General features: G+C 39.2%; 1 protein-coding gene across 4 annotated transcripts in view; it reads left to right on the top strand.

Annotated features, from left to right (window-relative positions):
• NOL10 (nucleolar protein 10) overlaps positions 1-13,755 on the top strand; it is a 116,352-nt gene that overhangs the window by 68,203 nt on the left and 34,394 nt on the right. For all 4 annotated transcript variants that reach the window (XM_017947280.2, XM_003908272.5, XM_003908274.5 and 1 more), the window contains one exon: positions 11,765-11,891. In XM_017947280.2, the coding sequence (XP_017802769.1) occupies positions 11,765-11,891 (127 nt within the window). The remainder of the gene's footprint in view (positions 1-11,764; positions 11,892-13,755) is intronic.

The following is a 13,755-nucleotide window of genomic DNA, read 5'->3' as shown; positions in this document are numbered from 1 at the left end:
GCCAGGTACAGTGGCCACAACTGTACTCCCATTGCTTTGGCAGGCCATGGTGGGAGGATCACTTGAGTCCAGGAGTTCAAGACTAGCCTGGGCAACATAGTGAGACCCCATCTCTACAAAATAAAATAAGTTAGCCAGGGATGGGTGTCTGTAGTCCCAACTACTCAGGAGGCTGAGGCAGGAGGATCACTTAAGCCCAGGTGATCAAGGCTGTAGTGAGCTATGATCATGCCACTGTACTCCAGCCTGGGTGACAGAGCAAGACTCTGTCTCATAAATACATATATACATACATACCTACATACATACTACAGTGGTTCATTTGAGAGTAACTCTATATGTCCTGTTCCTAAATGTTTTAGGAATATCTGGTTTTCACCAAGCTTGCATGTTCTGAATCCTGCTTAAGTTCAAAGTTTATAAACCTCCAGTAGGTATGTGAATTTAGTTTTCAGCAAATTATTCCTTTGGTTTCCCAGAAGCTTCCTTCACATTCCAGCTCCTCAAGTAAATGTTAAAAGTTTAAAAAGGAAAAGGAGTGAATTGATTTTGTATATATTTTTGTTTGGTGAAATAGCAGAGTGTAGGCATAGTCTTTTCAGGTAAGTTTGCTAAAAAGTAATTTCCTGTCACCTCCCTTTGAAAAGAACTGAGGTGTGCCCCGTCCCCAAACCTACCATCTTTCCAATTTATTTGTGTGTTGGGGTAGTGGGTGGGAATAAATGTTTCTTGGATTTTTCTGGCCTCCCTTCCTAAGCCAGGGTAGCTTGTGGGAGATAGTCCCCATACAAACCTTTACTGGGCCGCCTTCCTAGAACCTCATTTTATCCCCAAAATACCAAAAAGTAAAAATACAAAAATATGAAAACACATGAAAATAAAGTGCTGTGTGTAAACACACGACTTTGCAAATATTAATCATACAGAGCCAATTGCTTATAGTATAGAAATAGTCTGAAGTATTCTTTTGGCACAGCATTGCCTGTGTGATTCTCACCAGAAACGTTTAACTGCATCTGATTATGAGCAGTGATCAGCAGAGGACTGTGGGGACCTCTGCAAATCAGGGCTCTTTCTAAGAGCTCTCGCCTGAGCCTTGAGCAAATGTCCACATCCTGAAAGTCAGTGAAGGTTGGGGGCTCCTAGATTAAAGGAAACTAAGGAGACGTAATAACCTCCTTAATTCAATTTAAAAACAAACAAACAAACAAACAAAACAGCTCTTTAAAGATATAATACACATACCATGAAGTTTATCCTTTTAAAGTGTGTAGTCCTAAGCCAGGCTCTGTGGTACCCACCCATAATCCAAGCTACTTGGGAGGCTGAGGCGGGAGGATTGTTTGAGCCCTGGAGTTTGTGACCAGCCTGGGTGACATAGTGAGACCCCATCTCAAATCAAAAAGAAAACATGAAGTGTACAGTCCAGTGGTTTTTAGTACACTCAGAGTTGTGTGGTGGTTGCCACTAATTCCATGACGTTGTGTCACACTAACCAGAAACCCCATGCCAGTTTTTCTTCCTTCTCCTCCCTCTCCCAGCCCCTGCAACCACTTACTTACTTTCTGCCTATATATTTGCCTTTTCTGGACATTTCATATACAGTATGTGGTCTGTTTTTTCTTTAGCATGTTTTCCAGGCCCGTCCATGTTGTACCATGTCTCAGTACTTTATTCCTTTTGATTGCTGAGTGACATTCCATTATATGGATACATCACATTTGTTCACCTTCGTCAGTGGATGAATGTCATTACTCAGTGTTTTCTAAGTCCAGTGTTTGGACTTAGTGAAATAACTAGTCTCTTAAAGATGAGTTCTCTGGCGACTTCCCCCCTCCCTGCATATGGACCCTGCTTTTCTTGTTTCTTTGCATGTCTTAGAATTTTTTTGTTGGAATCTGGATGCTTTAAATAATATAATTTAGGATTTATGGAACTCAGTCCCTCCCCCAGGTCCCCAGGGTTTGTGGTTGTTTGTTGAGTGACTGTCCTGGACTAATTCTATAAAATCTGATTTCTTTGTGACGTGTGACCACTGAAGTCTCTGCTGGTTGCTGAATTGTCAGCTAATGAATGAACAGAGATTTCCTTCAATGCCCGGAACCAGTCAGTCGCCCAGCCTCTGCCAGAGTGATCCTTGTGAATGCCCCTGCTCACCATTGCTCTCTCTGTTCAAGCCACACTGGGCTGGTCTTTTTACTGATTCACAAACAAGCCAAGCAATTCCAACCTCTAGACCTTTGTAGTTGTCAGGTAGTCTTGAGGGTCACTCCCTCCTGCCCCTTGGGTCCGTGTCCATCATCTCCCCTTCCCCTCTATTCTTCATTGCCTTCTCTCCTTTGGTTTCCACAGCACTGATCTCTTGTCTGTCATAGCCTCCACTGCCTCTCCCTTGTTTGTTGTTTCCCCTTTCTGGAAGGTGAGCTCCTTGAGGGTGGGGATTCTTCTGTGTTTTGTTACTGAGTATCTAGAGAGGGGGGAAAGTGCCTGATCGTAACTCTTTGTTGAATAATTGAATGGTGAGGGAGCTTAGGCAACCTGTTCGTGTTTAAGAATGAGGGCCAGATGTGGTGGCTCACTCCTGTAATCCCAGCACTTTGGGAGGCCGAGGCCGGTGGATCACTATAGCTCAGGAGTTCAAGACCAGCCTGGGCAATATGGCAAAACTACATCTCTACAAAAGATACAAAAATTAGCTGAGCATGGTGGCGCACACCTACTTGAGGGGCTGAGGTAGGAGAGTTGCTTGACCCTGGGAGGTTGAGACGGCAGTGAGCTGAGATTGTGCTGCTGCACTCTAGTCTGGGTGATAAAGTGAGACCCTGTTTCAAAAAACAACATGAAGAATGATGTCCTAAAATGCCAACTGGGGCCAGACACGGTAGCTCATGCCTGTACTCCCAGCACTTTGGGAGGCCAAGGCAGGCGGATCACCTGAGGCCAGGAGTTCGAGAACAGCCTGGCCAACATGGTGAAACCCCATCTCTACTAAAAATACAAAAACTAGTTGGGTGTAGTGGCACACACGTGTAATCCCAACTACTTGTGAGGCTAAGGCACCAGAATCCAGGAGGCAGAGGTTGCAGTGAGCTGAGATCGCACCACTGTACTCCAGCCTGGGTGACAAAGCAAGACTCTGTCTCAAAAAAAAAAAAAAAAAAAAAAAAATGCAGGGTGGTCTTGTCCACTGGTAGTTTTCATGTTGACCCTTCAGCTAATGACTCTACCCAGATATCAGTATCTTAAAGTCTGTCTTCTGGGAGCTTTCATTTTCTCCAGAGAAGAAACCCCCGGTTTCTTTCGGAGGTGTCAGGGGTTTGGGCTGGTAGAGTGGACGCACAGCAGCATAGGCTTGACTTCAGCATTCCAGGGACTGGGAAAAGGCGGCGAGGGTCCCACAGTTTGATGTCTAGACTGCCATTAATTGTCCTGACTTGAGCCCCACAGCTCAAGTCACCTGTGCCTGGTGATATACTCCCCACCACCCCCACATAGGGCAGCTTTGGTTCCCCTCCTCCAGATAATTATCTTCTGGTCTCTTTAGGCATGGTGGGGATTTGGGTGTTCATCAGCTCCATTGTTCCCCCTTTATTCGGGCCTGTGCCTCATCCTGTCGTTCCCCATGCTTAGAACCGTGAAGTTCTTGTCCCAAGGATTCTGAGGGAGGAATCTGCTCTCTTTTCTCTTTGCTGTCCACCTCTGTAAGCTCTCATATTTACCAGGTTAAGTTTCTTAAACCACTGCATCTTCTTCTTCAGTTCTTTTTGTTCTTAAAGGTTAATACCTTTTTAGATTCATTTAGTGTCATTTGAAAAAGGCTTGACAGCGGTGGGGGTACCATTATTAACCGAAAGCTCTGTGTTTCTTAACATCAGTTTCAATTTGGTGTTTAAGTGTTTGCTTGGGGCGTCCCGTCTCCGTCTGCGCTAGCCCTTGATTGAAGGCACTCTGTCATTCATATTTGTACTCATAGTGTCACGTAGATTGACTAGCTTGAGGGGCTATTAGTGAGATAATGGCTTAAGGAATCTTACAGGTTTTTTTTTTTTTAACTTGGCCTTATTTTTCTTGTTATTTCATTTCAGTCCCTAAATTATCTTTTCAAATAGTAAATCAAGTTGTCGCAGATAATAGTTTTTCTTTTTTAAAAATCTTTTAAAATGTTGAAATTAAATCACTCCATTGCTAATCTGATTTTTAAGAACAAAACACTACAAGTAGAGTACATTTAAATGACTCATAATTACTCACACAAATGCATGTAAACTTGGGTATGCAATTAGGCAGCTCATTATGCTGCAAATGCAATTACATGCTTAAGGTCATGGCCACTCCCTCTGGCTCACCCAGTTGTTTCTCTTGGGTTTATGATCATTTGTTAAGCCTCAGCTGTCAGAATTTGAAAATACATGCTGCTGCTAGTGGGGCCTTTCCACCAATAATGGAAGAAAAGCTGGAAAAGAAAATTTTCTTTTGAGTTTATATGCAGAGTTGGTTTTCTTACTTGGCAAAATCCCATTTTCCCACCGGAGATGCAGGCTATGTAATTAGAAAAATTATCATTAATCATAATAGTGGTCAGTGATATTTATACTATATCTATATTTAGTATATATTTACCATATGTAGCTATGTATGGTGTGTATATACATTATAGTACAGCTCCATCATCTCTTACCTGCAATTCTGAAATTTAAAAAGCCTTGAAAATTTGTTTATAACTCTGTGGTGAACCCCGACTGGACCTGATTCATTAGGACTTCAACCTGTGTGAAATAATGAGTTTCCTTGTAGGTCTGTGTTTATCCCACATCACTGGTGTGAATATGTGTAGGTTTTGCTGCAGAGATGTTAATATCGTTTGATCATGGGCCACTGACACAGACCTCACTGAAGATTTTTTGTTATATACAGCATACATACGGTATTACTTTTTTAAAATGCAAAACGTTATTTGTTTCAAACCCTGGCCCCAGTTGTTTCTGATAAAGAACCAGGGCCTCACTGCAGTGAGCTACGGTCATACTACTGCACTCCAGCCTGGGCAATAGCAAGATCCTGTTTCCCAAAAAGAATCATGGCCTCACAGTAAGGGTAACAGATTTGTGGTTAGACCTGGATTTAAATTCTAATAGGGGGCTGGGCGCTCTGGCTCATGTCTATAATCCCAGCACTTTAGGAGGCCGAGGTGGGCGGATCACCCAAGATCAGGAGTTCAGTACCAGCCTGGCCAACGTGGTGAAATCCCATCTCTACTAAAAATACAAAAATTAGCTGGGCGTGGTAGTGCACGCCTGTAGTCCCAGCTACTAGGGAGACTGAGGCAGGAGAATCACTTGAACCCGGGAGGCGAAGGTTGCAGTGAGCCGAGATTGCGCCACCTCACTCCAGCCTGAGTGACAGAGTGAGACTCCATCTCAAAAAAAAAAAAAATTCTAATGGGGGTTAAAACCGTCTACCTCTTAGAGTGTGGGTTGCTAGTGCTATTATTGTTTTTATTATTGTTCCAGTTCCAGAACTGATATTTATATCTATTTTTAGAGTGTCCTCAAAACAGTTCTATAGTAAAATAACTAGATACTTGATATAGTTGCTAGGTGGTAAAAAAACTTTTATATTCAAACTCCCTGTTCCTGCTAGTCAATAAATGTGGTTCTTACCTGTTTGATTTAATAGTGTCATCATAACATAAAAGTTTAAATTGAATTTCTAGGATTGTAATAGTATAAGATCACTAAAAGGTAAAAATGACAGTTCTCCTAACTAAACATCTTCTGTGTAATCAACCAGTTAAATATATAAATTTTATGTAGCATTACATTCTAACTGTTTAGTGTGGCAGTTAATCTTTACTGACTATGAAACCACAGCCTCTCAGTTGTTCAGGGTCTTGCTCAATTCCCCCTTGCAAAGCTATCTTGATCGGCCTCAGCAGATAAAGGGCTTCCTAGAACCTTTTAAAAATTTCTGTTTTGGCACTAATCCCATTGTATTGTACTTGATTGTTTTCCATACTTATGTTTGACTTTAGCACTTAACTTTTACCAGATGCTCAGTTAACTTTTTGAATGAATGAATGAAGTTGAAGAAATTAAGAATCATTTAGTCCTTCCACATAAGTATTGCTATATTTGAAACAACTCTGTTCCTTTTGGGTTTCATTCTACTACCTATTTTTATAGAGTATACTGTACCTGGAACATAATAAATATGGAATTTAATAAATATGTGATGAATAAAAATTGAATTAAAATCTATCTCGTTACGTTTAATGGTTTCAGTTTTATTCCTGAAATTACAATAATATACTTAGGTCCTTTTTCCATATGATTCTTTTTCTTTCTCTCTTGTCTTGTCTTATCTGGTCTTCTCTGGTCTTCTTTCTGTCTCTTTTTTTTTTTTTTTTAAACAGGATCTCACTCCGTTGCCCAGGCTGGAATGCAGTGGCGTGATCATGGCTTACTGCAGCTCAACCTCAAGTGATCCTCCCACCTCAGCCTCCGGAATAGCTGGAATCACAGGCACATGCCACCATACCTGGTTAATTTTTTCATATTTTTAATTTTTGTGTAGAGACAAAGCCTCACTACATTGCCCAGGATTGTAAAAGAATATTTCTAGGCTGGGCGCTCTTGAAATCCCAGCACTTTGGGAGGCCAAGATGGGCAGATCACCTGAGGTCAGGAGTTCGAGACCAGCCTGGCCAACATGGTGAAACCCCATCTCTACTAAAAATACAAAAATTTAGCTGGGTGTGGTGGTGAGTGCCTGTAATCTCAGCTACTCAGGAGGCTGAGGTATGATAATCGCTTGAACCTGGGAGGCAGAGGTCGCAGTGAGCCTAAATCACGCCACTGCACTCCAGCTTGGGATACAGATGGAGACTGTGTCTCAAAGAAAACAAAAATTTCTGAAAAAAGATAATTTCAGATTTAATGGCTGTTCTGTGTTATCAGTTATTTTCTTGTTTGTTCCATTAATAGTACATTAGATAATGAAATGCTTTGTCATACTCAGTAGCATTATAAGCAAGCAGAAAAAAATGATGGCATTTGTATTGGGTTAGTAGACTTTGGTTCTTTGTCTGTAATATTAATAGTACTTTGTTGTTGTTTTAATCACCCTTGATCTGTTAAAACCATTTATCTGGTAATCCTCAGTCTTTTATTTTGTCTCAGCACAGCTTTGGGATGTAGCACAGTGATTTTTCTAAAGTAGAGTGAGGGAAGGAGTATCCTCTTTCAGCTCCCTAAGAGTTTATTTTTATTTGTATTGTTCTTCAAGACAGGGTCTCACTGTGTTGCCCAGGCTGAAGGGCAGTGGCACCATCATAGCTCACTGCTGCCTCCAGATCCTGGGCTTAAGGAATCCTCCCATCTCACCCTCCGGGGATAATAGTTGGGACTGCAGGTACATGCCATCATGCCCAGCTGATTTTGACAATCTGTTTTTTTGTTTTTTGTTTTTTGTTTTTTTGAAACAGGGTCTAATTCTGTCACCCAGGCTGGAATGCAGTGGCACAATCTTGGCTCATTGCAACCTCCACCTCCCGGGTTCAAGCAATTCTCATGCCTCAGTCTCCTGAGTAGCTGGGATACAGGCATGCGCCACCACGTCTGGCTAATTTTTGTATCTTTAGTAGAGATGGGGTTTCACCGTGTTGGCCAGGCTGGTCTCGAACTCCTGACCTCAGGCCATCTGCCCGCCTCAGCCTCCCAAAGTGCTGGGATTACAGGTGTGAGCCACTGCGCCTGGCCAACAATATGTATTTTTGTAGAGATAGGATCTCACTGTGTTGCCCAGGCTGCCTTGAACTCCTGGGCTCAGGAAGTCCTCTTGCCTTGGCCTTCCAAAGTGCTGAGATTAGGCGTGAGCCATTGCACCCAGCCCCTAAGATTTTTAGTATTCACCCTTTCTCCTCCCCGCTTGTAGTCCTTTACAGAAATATATGAGAATTTTGAGTTTTATAATTAGCATCTTAAAGACAGATTGTAATCATAGAAGCAGTGATCATCTTGGGCACATGGCATGTATTTTCATGTCCTTTAAAATTGGTTCTTCTGCTCAAATAGATTGGCACAAGCAGATACTTTGCTGCATTTGAGTTGCAGCCTTCTTGTAGCATGTTGGTACATAAAGATTCTTTCATGTTTTGGAGAATCAAGTATTTCCATTTAGATTGGTTGATATGATTATCATTAAAGTTACTAAGGGAGCCGCATTGTCCCTTTCTAGCAATCTGATGAATCAGTTTTCAATTTTCTACTTTTGTTAATACTGACCTGTGAGTTGAAGAAATATTTGCTGGGCACAGTGCCAGTGCCTGTAATTCTAGCTATTCTGAAGGCTCTCTTGAACTCAGGGTTTCAAGACCAGCCTAGGCAACACAGCAAGAACCTGTCTCTAAAAAAATAAAAAGAAAAAAAGAAAGGCTTGTAAATTGACCACAGCATGGGCAACATGGTGTGACCGAAACATAGAATACAGCAATGTAACAGCAGGACAGAAAACTGGAAAGTTTGAGGTAGTAGTGATAGTCCAGATATGGCTAAAAAGGATGTTTTCCTCAAGTTGTAAAATGTGGAATTTAGAAAGTAAATTAATATATTTTAAAGGGTTAGTTGAGGTTTAACATATTTTATGGCTGTGAAGGCAACAAAGACATTTTACACATTGACATTGTGGTCATTGTAGCTACATCAGAGAGTATGACGTGCCTGTGGTTGAGCCTTCCTTATCGGCCAAGCCGGCCACTGTTTTGAAACTTAATGGTAGGCCTCTGAGGAAAGGTCTAATGTGGATAAAACCTGCAGTTTATACCAGTGTAAATCAGTCATTTCAACTTTGTTATGGTGGTTTTGATGTTTTTTTCTCTGAAAAGGAACTCAGGAAATGTGATTAATAAGGTCAACTACTAGATTTAATTTTGTTTTTGATGGAAATATTTTTTCCTAGAAAAGTTAATGGCCATGAATCTGATTGCGGAGATTATTTGCCATAACTAGACGTGTCCCCTGACAGGCAATTTAAACCACTTCCATTAAAATCTAGATAATCAGAAAGAATGTTGTGAAACATTATAAAAGAGGGCTATATGAAAGTAAATTCACATCTAGACTGTTTTAGTATTCCTTCCCCTCACCTCCAAAAGTCAGTGCACACAGTATAATCTTTTTATTGTCTTGGAAGCCCATGTTTATGGTTGGTTTAAAAAGGTGGAACAATTTATTTCGATGTTCTTTCGGTAGCAGTGTACCCTTGCATAGGAGTCAAGATAGATCTGACTTTCACCAGAAGTGTTCATATACCCAGTAGCCTTATGGTGAGGTATTTGCTTGTTTTTATCTGAATAAGGAATATTAGACCAATTTAGGAATACTTTTGCCACAGAGGACCCTTTAAGTTTTAGTACTTCATGCATATGAAATTCGAATGTGTTTTATACATGAATAGATTTATTTATCACATAGTTATTGAGCACCTACTATTTGGCAGGCACTGTTCTAGGTACTAAAAATTCAGCAGTTAACAAAACAGATGTCTCTCCTCTCCTCAGAGGACAATATCTTGGATATTATATTCTAAAAAAGCAATAATAGCATACTTTGATCTAGTCTAGAAAAGAAAAGATTGCTGTTTTAGGGAGTACACCATTATCTGATAGAGCTTTGCATTTGCAGGTTTATGACTCACTGGAAGCAAATACCCCTGTAGTTACAAACACCTCAACTCTCTCGGCTTCAGAAGATGCCTGTGATTTTCCTGGCTTGCTCATGTGCTCCTTCCGACATGAAGTCCTTTCAAATAGACTTATTTGGTGTCCCAGCCTTCCCTGGTTTTTTTTTAAGCCATCTTCCCCTTGGACTCAGTGTGCAATCTGAGTTCATTGCGCACACATTGTGTGTGCGTACATGTGCACACGCAAGTGCACACATGTGCTTCAGCTGCATTTTAAACTTCTTCAGGGAGACTGTGGTCAGTGTCTTTAATTTAGCACAGTGCTTTCTTTGTATGTGGTAGCATTTAGTTGTTGACTTCAAGCTACTATACTAAAATTGCTTAAAACCTTGGCAGTTCTTTAAAAAAGTGTTCTATATGGAATTTTTAAAAAATGCCTTGCATTTCTTGAAGGTTTGTCTTTTATGGTTGGAGTCAAACCACTTAGTATGTAAAAACCTTTACTTCTATTTTTAAAAATTGTAGATTGCGCTAATATGAAATTTCTGTGGAAGACTCTTTATGCTCGAGTGTTTTCATGTTTATGGGTACCATAGCTGTGTTGGGGTGAAGAGAATCACTCTTTCTAATCAGGCAAAATATTATAACTAAATTATTATGGCCATATCTAACATTTTCTTTTTATTTGAAGAGGGTGTTAACAGGGGCTGTTTTTCTTTGTTATAACTCTCTTCCTTCTACCTTTCCTTCTTCAGAAAGTTCAAGCTAGATTTAATGATTTCCATTATGATTTCCGGGTTTTTTTCCGGTATGCTTGATCGTTACTGAAATAAACAGGTTAAGTCGTCACTGGAAGTTCCATTTTGCCCAAGCCCAGTGTTCTCTCATCGGAATACCTCTGGCTTAAGGGAGGATTTCACTAGCATATCTTCTCTGTTGACTGAGCAGATTTCCTTTGGCATACATTCACCTCAGTGGGTGTGGCATTTTGTTAGGAAAGGTTTGTAAAAATAGCAAAAATGTACAAAGCGATCATAGTATTTTATGAAAGTAGTTGGATTATGTTTTTTCATAGTTGGATTATAAACTTAATGATTCATATTTTATTAGTTGGTTATAATTCTGTTCAGCCTTTTGTTCCTCAGCCTTTCATTGGGATAACTCATGGAGCTTGGTCACCCATTTAGTTTTGAAGAATTCTTTATACAGAAATTTTAAAAATCAACTAATTATTTTTAAATGGCAAATAACAATTATATGTATTAGTTGTGTACAGCGTGATGTTTTGAAACGTGTATGTTGTGGAATGGCTAAATTGAGCTAATTAACATTTGCATCAGATCACATAGTACTTACCATTTTTTGTAATGAGAATATTTAAAATTTACTCTCAGCGATTTTCAAGAATACAATATATTGCCATTAATTATAGTCTAGAATTTTAGTTTTTAATGAGTTAAATGAATTAAATGAAGTGGACCATGCAGAATGGAATGTAATTGTCAAGTAATTAGTTGAAAAACCTTAAAAGAAAGTAATTTTGGGCCGAGTGTGGTGGCTGAGGCTGGCAGATTGCTTGAACTCAGGAGTTCAAGACCAACCTGGGCAACATGGCAAAACCCTACCTCTACAAAATAATAATAATACTAATAAATATTGTTTTTAAAAAAGGTAATTTTTCTTTTAGACCTTTGTTTGGCAAACCTAAAAAATCTAGTATACCAAATAATGCTTTTGTAAAATTCTAGTAGTATTTTGAAGGAAGGAGGTGATACATGAATGAATGGATGTTAATAAGTATCTGAATTATTTATCTATATTTTGATAGTGCTAATATAAGAACATTCATTAATACTTTTGTGCCATAGACTGAGATTGTTTTCTCTTACAAGCCTAAAAATTTACTGATTTGTTTATTCTCTTCTGTTATATACTTGTTCATTATCCATATTGCATCTATTTGTCAATACTTCTGAGAGAAAAAAGGATTTAGAAATCATACTTAACACAATTTGGTTATAAATGACTGAGACTTGGATGGTGTGGGAAACTGTGCCTTTGCTGACCTTCTCATAAATACCAACAGGTTTTAGGTCCTGCTCCTCGGTGGTGTTCCTTCTTAGACAACTTGACCGAAGAATTAGAAGAGAATCCAGAAAGCACAGTTTATGATGATTATAAATTTGTCACCAAGAAAGACCTTGAAAATTTAGGTAAAAAAAAAATTGTGATAAAATATTATGTAATTATTTTATTTCTACTTTTTTTTTGAGTTTTGAACATGAGAATTGGCTGAGCCATGTTTCCCTCATCTCCCAAATCTTCCCTTTCTGCCAAATCAGATATTAAACATATTATAAATTGCCAGATTTGTAACCTTTCTCCTTAGAGAAAAGTTAAAATAAATTTAACATACTGAAGCCTTTTTGTATTTTAAATGAGAATTTATTTTAGCAAATAATTTCTTTTAGCATACTAGCTATATAGAGAAAACAAATTGTCACAAAAGCAGTGATTTTTTTTTTCCCAGTATTATCTGAAGTATAATAAGGTTTTGAAAATACCTCAAAGACGGCAAGTAAATGATTCCTGCCTCCCTTTTAGGTTTAATTATAGAAGACCCAATCTAAAACGTAGAAGTGATACATTGAAACTTTAGATCTACAAGAACCTTAATAGTTACTTTATGTTTAAAGGTCATAAGCCAAGAAATGTCTTGAAAGAACAGCAAATACTTATGAGATAGGGCTTACTATGTGCAGGCAGTATTTTTTTTCTTTTTCTTTTTCTTTTTTTTTTTTTTTCTTTTGAGATAGTCTTGCTCTGTCACCCAGGCTGGAGTGCAGTGGCCCAATCTTGTCTCATTGCAACCTCCACCTCCCAGGCTAAGTGATTCTCCTGCCTCAACCTCCTGAGTAGCGGGGATTACAGATGTGTGCCACCATGCGGTATGGTAAGACAGAGTTTCACCGTGTTGGCCAGGCTGGTCTTGAACTCCTGGCCTCAGGTGATCCATCCACCTCAGCCTCCCAAAGTATTGGGATTACAGGTGTGAGCCACCACACTCAGTCTGTGCAGGCAGTATTCTAAGCGTTCTACACATAACTCATTTAATCTTCACATCCCTATGGATTGGGTACTATTATGATTCCATTAGATAAGGAAACTGAGGCCAAAAAAAAAGAGATAAATGTACGTCGCCAGAAGTTTCAGTCGTAGTAAACTTGAGAGTTGAGCTTTAAATCCAGAGTCTATGCCCCTCCCCCAGCCATCCCAGCCCCTGCAGGACATGTTGGGCCTGCTTGCCTAGCACTCCTCTAGGTTAGAGTAGATGGTGCTCATCTTGTTCTGCTGCTGCCAACGGGCTACTGCAGAAGTTACTGAGAGTGGGAAAACTTAGAGGATCCATTCTGTACAAGGCAAGGCAACTTAGTTGTCTTTGGAACAAATAGATGTGCAACAACAGTTGAGTATTAAAAGAAAACAGAATCATGTTACCATTAGATTAATTAAACTTCCTTTTTAACCCATATCTCATAGCACAGTTAATCCAGGCAGAATTACTTTCTGTCAGTTACTACCAAAAAAGAACTGAGTTTAGCCTTTTAAAAAATGACTTGAATGAAATAGGACCTTCTTAGTGCAGTGCCTTCTTAAGTGTCTCCAGAGTAATTTTTATAATATGCTATGTCACACTCACCTACTTTCCTAAATTGAATGAAAAAAGGTCATTGTTCTTTTGTGGATTTTTAAAAAACTACTATATTTAGTACATTTTGGGTTCTTTTTCAGTCTCTTTACTGGGTTTATTTTGGATGAAGAAAGCAGTTATATAAGTTTAGGTATGTTTTGTTAAAATGTAATTGTACTGCTAATTTTTAAAACTATAGAAATAGATATTCAACAAAACGACAGTCATACTAGAAAGCATTTTATGTATATTACTAATATCTTTTGATGTCAAATGAGCCTTTATCTTTTCCCCATAATATATAAAACCTTCTAAATAGATATCTTAAGAGTAGAAGTAAGTAATGAACTTCCCTTACTTCCTAAGATTATTTTTAGTGCAACATT

This window comes from Papio anubis, chromosome 14, assembly GCF_008728515.1.
Source record: "Papio anubis isolate 15944 chromosome 14, Panubis1.0, whole genome shotgun sequence".
Classification (NCBI taxonomy): Eukaryota; Metazoa; Chordata; class Mammalia; order Primates; family Cercopithecidae; genus Papio; species Papio anubis.
Note: the sequence above shows the minus strand (reverse complement) of the source record. Positions and strands in the feature narration are given on the sequence as shown.